At 41.4% G+C, this 17834-nt stretch overlaps 1 protein-coding gene across 1 annotated transcript in view; it reads right to left on the bottom strand.

Moving 5' to 3' along the window:
• The window catches only part of SH3RF3 (SH3 domain containing ring finger 3), a 100044-nt gene extending 97548 nt beyond the window's left edge, over positions 1–2496 (bottom strand). The window contains exon 1 of the mRNA XM_033146392.1: positions 2443–2496. Coding sequence (XP_033002283.1) covers positions 2443–2496 — 54 coding nt within the window. The remainder of the gene's footprint in view (positions 1–2442) is intronic.
• Between the last annotated feature and the right edge of the window lie 15338 nt (positions 2497–17834).

The following is a 17834-nucleotide window of genomic DNA, read 5'->3' as shown; positions in this document are numbered from 1 at the left end:
CCACACAGGTCACTGAGTCTCTCCATTGCCCTACATAAACTGAGAGTAAGGAAAGAATCAGGGCAAAACCTTGCAGATAATGAACATAGCCAACAGCTTGAACTGTTGGCCAAAAGAAAGGAAGGGAAATCTGGGAGTGGGATGTGGCGGAATAATGCCTGGTTCATCATGGGTTAACCTATCACTCCCTTGTTAGGTAGGTGTTCCCTGGGAGGCGGAGCTAGTTGGCATTCTAAAAGGAGGGGGAACAACCTTGAAAGGCAGTTGGGGGTTTGGCAGTTGGGGGTGGAGGATTAGAAAGAGAAACTGCGAGGTTAGGCTTTGGGGAATGGGAGGAAAGGTCATTACCATTGCTAAAGGGATGCAGGAAATATTATAACTAAGCTGAATTACATGAGAAGAAGATTTGTATAAGTAATAACCCGAGACACCCATGTTTTCCAGTTACCTAATAAAGTTAAAAGTGCTTAAACGTTCGCTGACTGTGGCAGTGGATCAGTACCTTAAGAGGTGGTGACTAAGAGGAGAGAACAAAGCTTTCCTGTGGAAGAGGAAACTGTTTGCTTATTCTCCTGTCATACAGAGGGCTGGACAGTGAAGCCCAAATGTGCCACGTAGGTGCCTAAAGGGAAGGCAAACTGCAGTAGTTGGGAACCCTGGGAGGGAGATCCCATAGGTGGCAAGAGGTTTTCAAACGTAAAGCCCTGAGGTACCCCAGAGACAACTCCCATATAAACACTGAAGGATTCATCCTAGTTGTCAGTGAAACTTAGGGAGGGTCACTGTTGGGGAAGTATCGGAAGGGGAGGGAATAGGATCCCTCACATGGGACATGGAAAGTCCTACTTGTGAGAATCCTCCAGAGGCATTTGGCTGAAAACCATCCTGGGTTCAACAAATTTTGGTCATATCCAGGAAGGTGATTCTCACATATACTGCTATGGATGAGGCAAAACTAAGTAAATTTTTGTAGGGATGCCTTTCCCATCTGCTAAAGAGCCATTTCCCCATAGCAGCCTCCCATGTTTCAAAATGGGCAGCTTAAACAGAATCCCTTCATTTATATTAACAGAGCTATCACGCAGACGGTTCTGCAAGCCTCCTCCCTTCAGAAGTTATTTATTGCTAATAATTCACTGCCTGCTGACAGAGAAGGGCATGATGGAGCTAATTTAACATTTCTTTGGTTGGATTCTATTCATATCAGAGCGAAGTATCAGTAAATAAAAGTGAAGTGCCATTTATTACATTGTTGGAATTGTCACAGGTTAGGTTATCATACACCTTGTGCTCTTGGCAGGAAAGATTAATTTCCAGTCCTGTTCACATGAAAGACATTCAGCCCAGATGACCTGCCCTCTCAGAAGCACTGTCCTCAAAATATATGGCTTTCCACCAAGAACATTTTGCTGAGAAAAGTGAGGCGACTTAAATTTGAACCATTAAATGTCACTTACGACGGAACACTGCATAAAATCTCTATCTTAATCAAAATCTCTATCTTAATGCAAACCATTCTTACTACTGCCTTTTAAGGGCAGCAGACACCACTCCATCATGTAAATACACATTTGCCACACTTTGGACCCACCCAGTCATCCCCACCTGACTGGCTTTCACCAGCCAGGATTGGCAGCAGTCAAGACAGCAAGAAGCCAGTTGCATCACTGCAGGAGTCCTGTCCACATCACCTAGTCTCATAAACTGAAATTAGAAGTTGGTCGACAGCAAAAAATAAGAGAACCTAATGAAGATTGCTTTGGGAAAGAATGGAAGCCTTTTTCGGAATATTTAAAGAAATATTATAGAAGATGAATTCGCGAGCAGGATTTGAACTATGAGCAACAGAAGGAATGAGAGATTATTGTATGGTGTTTATTATAGAAGAGAGAGAAAATAAGTTAGGGGGAGAAATTAAAAGGGGGAGAAATTAAAAACACCATGGAAAACGGGAGGGGAAGTTGGAGAAAAAACAAAGAGAAACATATGTTTTGGAGTGTATATATGAAATTTTGGAAATATAACCAGTGATTTTTTCCCCCTGGGGGTACACATACCTCATTGAGGGGCAGTATTTCAATATGTGTAGGAAAATGAGAGTACCCTTAAATATTTTTTTTAGAGAAAAAAGCACTGAAAATAAAAGAAGAAGAAGAAGAAGAAGAAGAAGAAGAAGAAGAAGAAGAAGAAGAAGAAATGGGTTCAAATGTTTGTTTGTGAAATGATAAACTTTTCTTGTGGGGCTATATTACCTACACAATGCATGTGGGGAATACCGTACTTTGTATTAAAACATTCCTATATCAAAACTGGCCTTGACATGTAAAGGTTTACATATCAGGGAGATTTGGTCACTGGGTTGCTTGCTATTAAGCAAGAGATGTAAAACATGGAGTTGAGGGTGGAAATAGAGCTTCCATCATTCAGGCTCTGATGCCTTACCTCATCCTGTACCACTAGTGACGTATAGACTGAAGTACCAGCCTGCCTGAGCATGGTCCACCAAACACTACAGAGTCCTGCCTTGGGAACTTCCTCTTCAGTCTGAGCAATTTACCCTGTCCCCTTTTCCCTAATTGGGTCTTTAGGTCATGGCACACATAAAGACCACCTGTGACTATGCACCTGCTTATAGTCCCTTGGATCCTCTAATACTGGGTTTTCATAAATTTTTTTAGTATGCACATGGTTTTCATCCCTTTGCATCCCCCCTTGGTCTCAGAACTTGATTGCCTAGCACCTGGATGATCTTGAGCACCCCCGACCCCTGCATGCCTTCTGAGGAGTCAGTCTGGCGAGAAAGCTGCATTACCCCTGAAACAGTGTGTTTGGTTTATTCGCATTTGAACATGAACCCAGATGTGTCAAACAGAGTACAATCACAGAGGTACTTATGCAATTAAGATTAGAAGGCATCTTTTAAATTCCTGTCTGCACATTGATCTATAACCAGCATGATAAAGGGCAAGAAGCATAATCGGCTTGTTATGTCTGAGGGTGGAAGATCAGCCCAAGTTATCTAACCTGAGAGCGAACATGATGTTGATTGTGGCAGCGTATTTTATTCTGATAAAATAACTTACCACTTAATGAAGACATTCTGGCCACTCAGTCAATCCTCATTATCCTGGAGTGGTTGACTGAGTAGTCTGTGTGCATTTATTACTGGCAAGTGCTTTTGTATGTCAAATTACAGCACGAACTCATATCTGATATTAATAACCACATCCATTTTTACTCTTAATGTAGATCAGCAGTCCCCAAGCAGGGACACTCCAGATGTTTTGGCCTGCAACTTCCATTAACCGCAGCTGTGCCGGATGAGGCTGATGTGAGTTGTAGGATACTGTATCTGGAGGGCACCAGGTTGGCTAATAGACTGGTCTTTAGCTGGTACTGGGTCTTAAAACTGCAAATGGTTGTGGTGCAACCAGGCTGCGATCACACCAGGACTATAACCACCATTAGAACATGAGAAAATCTTGCTGGATCAGGCCAATGACTCATCTAGTCCAGCATCCTGTTCTCACAGTGGCCAACCAGATGGCTATGTGAACCTCAAAAGCAGGACCTGAGTGTAATTCAGTTCTAGCACTGCTAAGAGTGTGAGGTGGGAACAGTCCAGTTTTGCAAAGTACTAGCAGAAGTTTAAAAATTGAAGATGAACGCAGCGCCAGGAAACACAGTCACGTTGTGTATCTGGAGCAATGACCAGTGGAGGAATGACCACTGCGAGAAGTGCAGTGAGAAGAAATGCTATGGTGCATCTGCAGCAGCACAACCAGACACCTTCACCTGCCCAAGCTGCAACAAAACATGTCTCTCCCGTATCAGGTCTCCACAGCCACAACAGGTGCTGCAACCCTCCAACAGTTCGACTTCACCCCCAAAGGTGCACTCCTCCATTGTCTCCTGACACAGATGGATGCCAACTAGATGTGAAATTGTGTAACTATATGTTACCATTTGTTAAAACGGGGGAATTAAAAACCATAATAATTTCTTGAACTTCCTTATATTTGCAAAGTTTCAAGGACCAGGTAGGCAACATAATTCAAATATCTATGAATGAACAATAACATGTTTTTTCCATACTTAAGAGGAGAATGAAGCTACCCTAGGCCAAGAACAGTTGATTTTAATAATTTTTTTCTTATTAAATCAAACAGTCCTAGATCCATAATTCATAACAACGCTCAAGACTTTGAAGCACAAATATTGAAAGGAAGAAAATGCATACTAGTGGGGAAAACTGAGGAGTGCACGTGTTAGCAAAGTACATGATGCTAAGGATATGATTTATTCTACAGCGTGCTCCATTCATTAGGAAGCCATAGTCCATCTGAAGTTAGTGCTATATTAAAAAATCAAGTCATGCAAAAAGGTGCAGGGGAGAATCACCCACTCTAATACAGCTCATCAATCAAAAGGGATGTTTGCATTGACTTAAATCTCTAATAAAGTAGAAAATCATTCTGCAGTCTTGCTACCAAGGGTCATTACTTTTAGGAAGTGCTGAATGTGAAACAAAAAAAATCTATTATAGCCATGTGGCAATTGAGTAAATGAGAGGGCACAGTACTCTCACCTTCTTAAACATTTTAGAAGATCGTAAGGGAGTGTTTCGAATGGTAGAAGATATTACAGTGTGGTGTAGTGGTTAAGAGCGGTAGACTCGTAATCTAGGGAACCGGGTTCGCGTCTCCGCTCCTCCACATGCAGCTGCTGGGTGACCTTGGGCTAGTCACACTTCTTTGAAGTCTCTCAGCCCCACTCACCTCACAGAGTGTTTGTTGTGGGGGAGGAAGGGAAAGGAGAATGTTAGCCGCTTTGAGACTCCTTCGGGTAGTGATAAAGCGGGATATCAAATCCAAACTCTTCTTCTTCTTCTACAGTTAATTGGGATAAAAAACAGTAAAGGGACCCCTGACCATTAGGTCCAGTTGTGTCCGACTCTGGGGTTGCGGTGCTCCTCTTGCTTTATTGGCCAAGGGAGCTGGCGTACAGCTTGCGGGTCATGTGGCCAGCATGACTAAGCCGCTTCTGGAGAACCAGAGCAGTGCACGGAAACGCCGTTTACCTTACCGCCGGAGCAGTACCTATTTATCTACTTGCACTTTGACATGCTTTCAAACTGCTAGGTGGGCAGGAGCAGGGACCGAGCAATGGGAGCTCACCCCATCGCAGGGATTCAAAATGCCGACCTTCTGATCAGCAAGCCCTAGGCTCTGTGGGGTACACCACGGCACGCACCAAGGAAGTCATGGCAGCCTTTTCTACAAGACAAATGGGTATTGCCCAACTACTAAACTACCGGTATGTAACAATTACAACCCCACCAATATAGCTTAGGGGCGTTACAACAGCTTAACCAACTCCATCCTATCTAGATTATGGGTAACTTGTGGGATATCCAGAAAGAGCAATCAAGTCCAGTATTTCCTGTTTGCTTGAAGGGGCACTCGGCGAAATGTGGGTCCAACAGGGAAGACTTCCTGTCAAACCTGCGGGAACCACTTCCCCCTGGGTGTGGCCAGGTAGAGATGGGCATAACTTATGTAAAAGGCTAGTAACATGGCCACCTCTCTCTCTCTCTCTCTCTCTCTCTCTCTCTCTCTCTCTCTCTCTCCACCTTGCTGCCACTACATCGCTACAGAGTCAAAAGACTCAGACTCCATTGTCTATGTGTGTGTGTGTACCTGTAACTGCAACCTAAGCCTGCCTCCAGATTGCTACTGAATGTGAACTGTGATAAACTCTTATTTTATTCTAAGAAGACTGTTTTTGCACTACTGTTGTTTTAAGTGGGATAAAAGGGGAGAATAACAAGAAGAATCCAGGCTGCACCAAGGCATTGCTTCATCAAAAAGGCTGTAACCAACTGAATCAACAGCTTCCTGCTTTGCTGCAAAGGGAAGTACTCTGCTGTACTCACAAACGTGAGTAAGTAAGGATAATATGTAACTAATATATCCTCTCCTAGTTTCCCTACACATCCCTACATAACTGCCGTCCCCATCCTGTCTTACCTTTGGATATGTGAGAATGCTCCCAGTGGGCATAATATCCTAGTCACCATGCAAGTCCAGTATAATGGCTGAATAATTATTACATCCATTCTTATTTTTATTCTTCAAGCACCTAATATTGCATTCTGAGCACTGATTTGCTGGTGCAATTACTTGCAGTCTCTTAAAGAAACCAGAAACTTTCAAATGTGCATCTGTGTAGAACTCAAATGCAAGTGAGATGTTCATGTTCAGAGCCATATTCTAATACTAAGTTCTCAAGGAATGATCTCATTCATTATTTGGGTCAATGGGAATACAGAACATTCCCTAAGCAAATAATAACAGACAAAACGAAGTGCACAAGTTCACTCTTCAAAAAATAAAATAAAAAAAAATCTCATTAAATTCTATGGGCTTTCTCTCCACAAAGCTATTTTTACACTGGGGGAAACACAGCTGATTGTTCAATTCATTTTATTGCAGTCCAACTATGCATTATATAGAGCCATGTGCATTTCTATCCTGGTGTTTCTTTTTAAAAAAATAAATAAAAGCAGCCTCTGGGGACTATGGGTTTCATTGGAATAACAGAAGGGAGGAAAAGTGGCTTAACCCTTTCCCTTCATATTTATGTTTTGCTCAAGTTTGACTGCCCTCCCTCCCATGCTTTTTGCCCAACATGGGGAAAAGATAAGGTGCTTGTATCTTTCCCCTGATGTGCAAAAAGCTGTTTAGAGTAGGAAAGGGTTAAACCGCCCCATCACCTGCTGCCACCATTCACCCCCCCAAAAAACGTGCAGCCTGCAAAGGCAGCTTTTTAAAAGGCTGCGCCTTATGCGCAGTTTGGACCCCTTAAAAAACATTCCCCCACTGTGCATATAATATCACGTTACAAAATTATCTTGTAATGACTCCTTTAAAATAATGTAATGCAGGTAATGAGCTGCATGAGATAAACATTATCTTAATCATCCTCTTTTCTGGCAAATACCTCTGTGGCTGATCATGTCTGTTAATTCATGAGAGAATGTGGGAAATTGCTTCGCAGAATCACCGTCAGCTGTGTGTGCATACGCTTAAAATGAAAGCCCGAAGGAAACCAGGTTGAGAATATAACTCTGTGCACCATTAATCCAGAAAGTGTATTTTTCTTCCCCACATATTTGTTTCAATTAGAGCTCACTGAATCATCTTCACAGCCCCAGAGAGAACCTCCAGCAAGCACTGCTCCTGCTAAAAGATAATTTAGGATGTTGCCTGGAATATTTGTTCTTTCTAATCATCTGTGACACTCTTGCTCTTTTAGTATGTTGCCACTCAAATACACGAGAACGGGAAAAGTGAATCAAAGTGAGCGAGCGCACGATGGAAATTTGACAACTCTGTGCATACAAATGAGTTCAACTAATAGGGAAGCCTAACCTTTCTTCAGGGAGTATTTCAAGCCCTCGTTTAGTCTTAGCCTCAAAGGAATGCAGTAGCACTATATTATTTGAAACTCCTCACTAAAGAAGAAGTGGGAGAAAGGGAGGGAGCGAGCGAGAGATTTACCTTGCCTCTGACATTTGAAATGTAGTCCTAACTATTAAGTCATCCATTCTTCTTCTCAGCTCTTCTTCACACACACACTCCCCCAAGTTCTTTACAGAGGATGCAAGTTAAAGGGTGCTTGCACATGTGTACAAAAAGGCACACCTTTATCGAAGAACATCTGCTAAACAAACAAATCCAAGTACTACGAACAGTAGTACCCACAGATCTGTTCTAAATCAAATTTACACAGATGAACAGCAAAATAATAATAGACTAAACAGCCAAACAAGTCCTTACTTAGCACTAGTAAAATGTGTACTTAAGCTCTTTATCTCAAGGTGATTAACTGCTGTGAAAATATTAGTGCATGGGTTGGAAGAGCTTTAGAGCCAGATCCTGATCTCAGCTGTGGTTGCAAATCCATTGTAAACTCCATAGGCTTTAAAAGAATTATTTTATGTTAACACTGGAAGTTAGCTCTGACCAGATGATCCAGGAACAATCAACGTTTGTTTGTTTTTTAAAAAAGCATCAAACTGTACAAAAGGCAAAAGACAGAAAAATGCAGCCTCTTTCTTAGAAAACATCTACACTCAGTCCTGTACTTGAACTCTTCAACTTTCAGCATTGTTGATGCATCTACCTGTGACAAAGCTTTAAGAGATGTTGAGGGAGAAAGACGAAACCAGAGTGATTTCAACAACACAGGTTAGGCCTCCCTGCCTCGGAACAGAAATGTGCAGCACAAAAATACCTTCAGAACACTGATTAAAAATCCATACATATAGCTTGCCATGGTGAATATATTGACAGTGATTCTTATCTGGGGAACTCTTATCTATTCCTGGCTTAAAGGCAGATAAATCCTAACAGTATTTTCCAGCCTTAATGCATATTATTGGGGGCTGGGAAGTGAATTCATACTTTTAAATGATAAGTGTGCCAAGGCACGATCCTCTGGGATTTCTTTGCAAAAAAAGAAAGAGCACAGCAAAAGGCACTGTTCTCAGATACACCATCTTGGTTGCAACAGTAGTCTCTAACTTTGGTCCAGCTAGCTCGCAAGTCATATACAGCAATCTAGTGGTCATTTCAGACACAAATAGTGTAATATGAGAACTGGTGTGGTGTAACGTAGTGACTGGAATACACATCTGGAAGCTCCCAGTTTGAATCTCCCCTCTGCTGTCAACTGGGTTAACTAGTTCACACAACATACCAACTCCATAGGCCAAACTTTCGCTTAGTGAGACCACACAAATGTGCAGGATTGGAGAGAAGCTCGCCCTTTTGTATTTTCTCCACCACAGAACTCAAGGGAATTGATGTCACACAGTGCCCTCTCTAGTAATCAGAAACTCTATGGGTTTTAACCCATTCATACCCTTATTTAGCAAAAGGAGAAAAAGTTATTTAGACTGCAAATTCCCACAACCTTTGCAAACCAATATCGGCATCTCCATTTACCTAGGTACTATACACCTAAGGTATATCTGCACTACAGACACAGCATAAAGAGAATTCTCAGCACCCTCACCAGACTACAGTTTTCTGGGTTTCCTGGATGAAATGATGGTGGATACAGTGGCATAAAACCACCAACATGTGCAATTATAGGAAATATATCGTTGTGAGAGGTACACAATTTGACTAACACTAACTGGTTCCCAAAGCATGACAATTAATGCAAATTAGTTCTTTAAGACTGAAACAAGAAGCATTTTTTTGTGGGTGGGAAGAGGATGCATCAAAATATAGATGACTCACATTTTAAAACAACAACAGCAGCAACATGGTAATAATGCTTGTGATGCTGATCTGAGTAAAGATATCATTGCAGCAGGCTGAATTTGAGCATCTGTGCCACACCGCTGCTGCCCATTTCTCACGCATGTTTCCACAGTGTAGTATAAAATGAAGCTTGGCTAGTCCCAAAATTCATTTTCAAGCTCATGAACAATCTACATTATATGTCAGAGTGATCACAGCTGATTAGGAACCAGCTGGTGTGCTTATTTATACAGCCAAAGTCATCTCTGCAAACAGGTGTGAGCTGTGTTTCCCTTCAGTCTCCCTAACCCCCCCCATAAGATTATGATGATGAACAACTGTACTATATTGTTTCAGGTCCATTGAGTTCCACTATGCCAAATTTACTGTACATGAGAATGTGGAGTAGGTTTACATACATATTGGCTCCAATCATTTTATTTTTGGAACAGGAACACAGTAACTCTTCTCATTGAAGAAATACTAGCTTAGTTTATTAGTTTATTTGTTTTTTTATTTTTCATTTTGAGCATATGGGTGGGGAAAATAAACCCAATGTTAAAACAAAGAAACAAACAAACCCTTTCCAGCCCTATAAAGCTTGTTGAGCTTTGCCTGATTTCTCCAGAGACAAAAATTGTGTATGTAAACCATAGATAATCTGGAAATGAAAGCATGAAAATAAGCAGCACAAACTAGCAAGGGGCCTGACAGCTTAGTGCAGGATCTTGTTGTGTGTGAATAATATTTGTGGGTGTGTCTGTAGGTATGGAGAACATGGTTCTCCATTATAGGCCTGCATGAAAAGTTCCCCCTTCAGGTGTAAGGAGAGAAGGAAAGCTTCCATTTTAGTGTTAGATTTCCTATTACATCTGAATTCATGGAGCTGTGGTTGGTTCAAACTGTGGCTATTTAACAAGCCAGGAATGAAGCGATGGCATAGTAGAAGGAATTGGTAGTTCTATTTAGCTGACTGCAGTCTCTGGCAGCTCATGAACAGGACTTGTAAACAGGGGCGTTTAGCAAGGGATTTATGGAAGAGACTGAAGAGAGTGAACTTGTGTCTTAAGGATTAAGACTGGGTCCTTGTAGGCTTGCCACACGTCAGGAAAATTCCTGACACATCCTGGTTTTTGGGTGTTAAAATGGCGCCGGGGGGAATGTTGCTGAATTGGCAAAATGTCAGGGAAAACCCGGATGTATGGCAACGTGATGGAAAAAGCACTGGAAACAGCGCCAAAAGCTTAAAATCACAATTTTGTGGTTAGGTTTCCCCAATTTGTGTTTGTTCCCAAAAAAAGCTTAACAGTTTGGGTGGTTTCCTATAAAAAGCACAACAATTTTGGTGGTTTCCTACTAAAAACAACTTTGTGGGTGTCAAGAATTTTACTTTTTGAAATATGGCAAAGACTCCCTTGGGAGGTTGTAGACTCTCTTTCCTTGGAGGTTTTTAAGCAAAGGTTCGATAGCCGTATATTATGGATGCTTCGAGATTCCTTCATTGCAGGGATTGGACCCTTCAGGGTGCCTTCCAATGCTACAGTTCTGTGAATTTCATCCTCTGCACTTTTCCTCATCCCTATAGGACAAACTGAACATGTTAAAAATCAGTCTTCTATGCAACAATTGAAGATACAGGAATGCCTTCCCTTGTACCTGGTCACCGTACATATTTCTGTCTCACTACACTCTCTATCCAGACAAGCTTTGCTGCTTTTTGAAACAATGCAAGAGTCTGCAAAACCCATTTGACCAGTGACCATAATGGGACAGGAAAAAAATGAATGCATGTGATAGTTTTTATGCTCTCCTAGCACCCAAATGGCACAAAAGCAGTCAAGATAGCCCCAGGTGGGTTCATCCACATTGATGAATGTTCTTGGGGGTTGTAGAATTGCCCATTAATCAGATGAATTCTTCACTGTTTGGTATCAACTGCTGGGCATCTTGAAAAGCTGCAGTTTCAGTAATTTTTGTAAGAACAATAAACAGCTGGTCTGTTTACAGTGCAGGATAAATACTAATAGAAATTAAATAGTGGTTCTAAAAGTAGCCTAAATACCACAAATGGATGCCATTAACAACACTAATGCTGTGATCCTAAATCTATTATTGCAAAGTAAACCCAATAGAGGCATAAATCCTTTTCCACCCACCCCCAGGCTCTTTAAACCCTCCCTGCCCCTCTGGGTTGGGAGCCCTTTTATAGAGGCACCCAATGTTGTGTGAGATGTTGTCATCAGAAGGAAATATTGCTCTCGTGTGTGTGTGTGTGTGTGTGTGTGTGTGTGTGCATGCATGGAAGAGTTTTACACTCTTTGCATTGCCTGTGTTTCCAAGCTGATGTTTCTTTCAGATGGCAATGCAAGGCCACTGTGTAACAGCAATCCACAACTGTGCAATGTTCTTCAGCCCATGTTCATCAAATAAATTATATTTAAGAAATTAGAGGATTTGAGAAAGAGCATATGGCAATTGGGCTAATTGCTTTTTTTAAAAAAAAATCAGTTTTATTCAAACAACACACATTAAATAATTTGGAAAGGATTTCAACCATGACAAATTGGATTTCTGACTAGAAATAAAACAGAAAGGAGTCTTATTACCTTACTCTATAACCTTCATGGATGGGTTTCAACTATCAAATTCAAGACAAGAAAAATGGTAACTGCTTGTTTAGAAGTTGGAACACTGGAAAAATTATCCTCATCCACCCCAAATAAAGGACATAGTGCTAGGCTTCTGTAATATTTCTGTGAAAGTTCCCCTCTTTGCTCCTAAGGAAAACACTTGCTGTGGATGTTAGGCTGTCTTAAAGAGACACAAACTGTTGTAACACACCTGTAGCTTCACCGAGAGCAGAAACCCTGTCTTAAATAACGGAGACCACTGTTGTTTAGGGGAACACCCAGCTATGTGATAATCTGCCTTAACACACCAGGTTTCATTCTAATCCTTGAGTTCTAATGGTTGTTTGAAATCTCTGGCAATGAATTCAGAACCTCAGTATGTATTTTCCTTTAAAATACGGTACATGCAAGCAGATGCCCAGTTCTTTTCTCATCACTGCTTAATGTGTAACTTTAAGAAAAGCAAGAAATGTGGACTACATGCCACACACAGAGTTGTATTATAGAGAGTACAAAAAACTATGAGTAAAAAACTTGTACGAAGAAGGCCCCTAATGTGTCATTAAAACAGAAATCGGGAAAGAAATCTTGTTTTTATATCAGATGTTTAAAAATATGTAAGGCAGGCACTGGCTATTAACACTTTATTTTAGCTATTTCCTGCAGGCTTCAATTTGCACATAGTAGCAAGCTGTGAAAAAGAGGGAAATGTTGCCACTTACATAGACATAAAGCTCACCCATAGCAGGAGAAGGGCACGTTTCTGTGGTCAGAATGGATAGCTTTATTGATTTTGCAAGACTTCACAGAAGCACCTCCTCTCCACTCACATCCTTTCATGTTACAGTGATGAATTACTTCTGTGCCCTGCTTTAATCTAGCTGCAATTATGAGATAAGAGGAATCTAACTGCATTTCTGGTGCCACCTGTTGCAGAGCTATTGACACAATGCATACTGAGAGCAGCAGATGTTTAATGAATTGTGCTTTATTTTCAAAGCCAGAAATTGCTTTATTGGTTTCAGAAATGGTGTGATTGGTACAATAGTAAACTAGCACTGGATTAAAAGGGAGGAAACACTGAAAAGGCTAAGCGTGTATGTGTGTGTGTACATATGTGTATATATATGAAAAAGGTATATGAGAAAGGTAGTGGAAACTGGCAAACCAACTAAAATTAACTCTGATGTCAAGACTAAGACCTAACCTTGTCCATACACACTGTCCAGGACTACTCAAATGACTAATAACAGTGTAACAGGCCTTGCTTATATTACCATAGCAACACAGGTCTTTCAATAAATCAATCACTGTCACTTAATTCACACTCTATTGAGCTGCCTGCATTGAAACAAATTCTGTCATGTGGATGCAGCATGCAATGAAGTAAAGTCCCGAAGCCAAGCTGTGTTCTAATAATCAATAATTTTGGACACTATCATAGGTTGTGTAAAATATATTATCAAATATATTATCTTTATAAACCCCAATATAGCTGTATTTATTGGATGAGAAGTACACCAGCAAGCAACCAAGAATGGCCCAAGATTTTATGCTTTCAAGAAACACTACTTTTGTGTTTCTGTGTGTGTGTGTGTGTGTGTGTGTGTGTAATCATATATATAATCACTTGGTTCTAATAAAAAAAATTGGGGTTCTACACTCTGGGCATGTAGTTTTTATACAAACAACTCCTTAACAGTCACTGTGACTTTGGATGAATTCTCATTACTTTGCATCTGAGCACATAAAATAGTACAAAGGTTGCGTCATTCCATTTAATGTTGCCACAAAAGCTTCACTGTGAAATCCTGCCTCCCGAACTCCACAGCATAAATCAAGGTAGGGTCCAAGTGGGGCCTTCATCATTATAAGCCTTCCACGGTAGCTTGCTCTATTCACCGCAATAACCATGCAAATCAACTTCAAGTGATGCATGCACATTTATAATTGATGTGCTCTGGGTGAAACGATTACCTTCAGTAAAAACACTGAAAGGGGATTTCAACAAAGCAATACAAAAGAGGATGAATTGAAGTGTCTTTTGAGGCAAAGGTGAGACGTTCTGTGTTTGCTGCTGTACAGAAATACATATTTTGAATGGGGATTTTAAGAAAAGAACTGCTATTATTGGTAATTGAGTTATGTTTTATGCCGTTTCAACCTGTCACACGAAAGATTTATATCTCTTTCCTAATGCCAAGCTTTATTTCTGTGGATTAAAAAACCCCATAGTCAAAATCATAATACTAAATCATTTGGGTTTTTATGTTAGAAGTTATACATCTGTCATTTTTATTCACATATGTCAATAATTCTATCAGAGTTTGAGAATATAGTGGAAATGTAAAGCTGACATTATCAGTCAGGTAGCCAAGATTACAGGAACAGGCTTTTTTTGATATACAATCTCTGTTAAGTTAGGAATATCTTTTCATATTTAGACAAAGGTATTCCAAATACTATATAATGAATGGCAATAAAATAAAATAAGAATTCAATAAAACATTTGAACGGCACATAGGATTTTAAAGATTTCTTGCTTTGAATCTAAAACCAGGCAATCCACTCAAATGGAATCACTTATAATTTCGGTGATGGGCAGGGCAATCTAACCCTTTTTTTGTCAGACTGGGGCGCACGGTTAGTTTGAATAGAGGTATCTGCCTGCCCAGCCCTACTCCTCTGTTGACCTCCTGCTGCCTGCGAAGTGACACCAGTGTCATTCCACTGAACTGAAGCTCTGCCTTCTGCCTGCTGAATGCGATTTCCATTGAACATAGCCATTGGAAAGCACCAAAACTAAGCTTTTGAGGTCAGGGCTGAGCTGGCCTGGGATCACGGTTTTGTGTATTTTATATAGGGTTGTGTATATGGCAATGACCTTACTGCTCTGCAGAGCCCCAACAGTCTGATGGAAACTATTAGGATTGTCAACTTCACTGCTTTCACTGACACTGATAAAAGTACAGGTGGGTAGCCGTGTTGGTCTGCCATAGTCAAAACAAAATCGAAAATTCTTTCTAGTAGCACCTTAGAGACCAACTGAGTTTGTTCCTGGTATGAGCTTTCGTGTGCATGCACACTTCTTCAGATACCAAAGGGACAAACTCAGTTGGTCTCTAAGGTGCTACTAGAAAGAATTTTCGATTTTGTTTTGACTGATAAAAGTAAACTGACTCAAATCTAAGTGCACCATCTTAACCAGTTTAAAAATCAATCAATCAATCTGGATGTTTGAAACAGAATACACTGCTTAGAAATGTTAATGATTAAGCAGTACATAAATGCCTCAAGTGAATGAGTAAACAAACACATTATGAAAATTATATTGAGTAAGTGTTGCCAACACAACTGCAATTATGGTAGTGTCCCACACAAGAGAGAGGCATCAGCAGACTCAGAGGTAACACCAACATTCACAGAAGCACAAGAACAAATTTATGGGGGTGGGGGTGGGGACCTGGCAGAGGAACTCCATGAAACAGTCCAATGGGACCTAAGCATGCTCATTGCTCACAAAAGGCTGGTTGGCTGTTGAAAGGGGGAAAACTGAAAACCAGATGGGAGGGGGGCCTGAATGAAGTGGCGGGGAAAGCAGGAGAGAGGTAAAGACACAGATATAAGCATTTAACTATCCATTGACTCCGGGCAGCCTCCTGCCTGATCAGAGGGAACTTTGAAGGCTCTCTCTCTCACACCAGGGCCATCTTACCCATAGGCGCTAGGGGTGCGGGGCACCAGGGCGCCAGGCCGAGAGTCTGGGGCCCGAGAGTTGAGTCTGGGGAAAAGCCCACCCGTTGGTCAGAGTGCTGCGGCGGGCTCTTCTGCTGTGGGCAGCTCTGTGCCACAAGTTCGGGGGCGACTGAGCCAGCGAGATGCTGAGCCGGCCTGCCGCCTCCGCCTCCTGCGCGCCTGGGACTGGGCAACCTGGGGGGGGAGCGCCGGGCAAATCTTTGCACCCCAGCGCCACATATGCTTAAAACAGCCCTGTCTCTCTCTCACACATTTTGTTGCAGGCCACCCACCTCAAATAGCAATCTCAATTCTTCAAGCCCTTATGGGACTATGAGGTAATAGGAAGGAACTGGCTTGGGAGGAACCCTAGGTTTTGCAGAAGTAGAGAAAATGTTTAGAATTGGAGGGAACCACTCAAAACAGTCCAAGGTGCATGCTCACAGGCCCTGCTGCTGGGTTGGGTGGTGATAAATGAAATGGAGAGACTAGAAGCACTCCATTCTGCAACATTTTGTTTCAGGTTCCACTTGCGTTCATATATTTCCTAACTCAAGCTAAGCAATCCATCACATATTCTACAAAAAAAAAATTAAATGATGCATGCAAATTAGGTTATCCTTTATAAATCTTGTATTTATCAAATAATTACACAGCTGTCGGTACCAGAAAATTATCTAATATACCGGTACATTTGAGAGGCTGAATTTTTCACTACTCCCTGTGATGATTCTGTGTACACCAACTGGGAAATTAGCATTGGGAAATTATGGAGACGGGTAACTACTGCTAAAAATGAAGTTGTCCTAAGAACCAATTATGAGTCTGTAAAATTCTGCTGAACTTTATTGCCTGGGATGTTCTCCTCCTTGTATGTAATAAATTCACCACTTACCGTAAGTATCACCTAACAATGGAAGTTCCATCTCCTCCAGTGGTTCTCTCATACGAAGAGGCAACTTTAGCTTCAAACTCTGGAAACATGCAACTAATCCAGCCATGGTATATTGATGCAATCAATAATTTTATAGTATTACAAATAACTCATGGAATTAAACCAGTGCTAATAGCTTTTCCCAGTGTGACAATTTGTTGCTACTATTTAAGAAGGCAGCCTCTCTCTCTCACACACACACACACTCACACACTCACTGCCCAATCACAGTACCCATGTGAAGAAGAGCCCATGCAATGATGGAGACATAGCCCTAAACATCCGTGTGTTGCCATGGGCATCTGAAGGGAAGAAGCCTACACATTAACAGCTGCTCACTTGTAGACTTGGCTATGTACACATCAGCAGCCTAGATTGCAGAGAGGTTGTTTCCCCCACTGTGTTTCAAGTTTGCTGTATACATCAGAGAGGAAGCTGGCATGTCTTCACCCAATGCATGTTACCTGTTTGGTTCCCCCCTACTTGCAATTCCCCTGAATGCCTATTCATGTCTCAAATGTACACACCTTTGTTTAACTGCTAGGAAAATGTGGCTTCCATTTTTAAATCAGATTGAAACTCGTTTGAAGGAACTGCATTAAACAGCAGCATTTCTTAAGTAAATACAGGATAGATATGGACTGTTTCTCACATCAGCTTCAAACAGCAGTGGAGCCAGAGTAAATGATATCACCTACTGCCTAGATCCACACAAGTGCATGGAAATGCTGTGGGTTCAGCCAGTGGTATGCCTGATGTGAGGAGCAGGAGTGTTACCTTGCTTCCTGATCGTCCAATGGAGTCCACTTTATGTGGCTAATGCATGAAAGGGACCATAGGCACAAGCATGTCCAGCACTGCAAGAGAAGTACACCAGGAACTCCCTGACCATAATATCCAATGAGCACTCAAAGTCCAATAGAGGCACAGAAAGCCAGTCAAATGCTCTCCAACCTCTGATATGACCTTTAGGGATTGCTGTGTAATTGTCACGGCATGAAAGGATGCAATGAAAAATGTGGTGCCTTGCATTTCGGCAACTACTTCAAGCTGACAGCATCAGGTCCGTAGCACATTTTAATAAATAATAATAATCTGAAGTGTTCTAAGAAAACCACTATGAAAATGCATTCAGTTTTAAGTGGTTATGCAAACTGATACTGACCAGCTTTCCCACCTGCTCTGAATTTAGAAAATCTGGGCCACTTTCTGTGATAGCAC

Source organism: Lacerta agilis, chromosome 4, assembly GCF_009819535.1.
Source record: "Lacerta agilis isolate rLacAgi1 chromosome 4, rLacAgi1.pri, whole genome shotgun sequence".
In the NCBI taxonomy this organism is placed as follows: domain Eukaryota; kingdom Metazoa; phylum Chordata; class Lepidosauria; order Squamata; family Lacertidae; genus Lacerta; species Lacerta agilis.
This window is presented reverse-complemented; position numbering and strand designations above follow the sequence as displayed.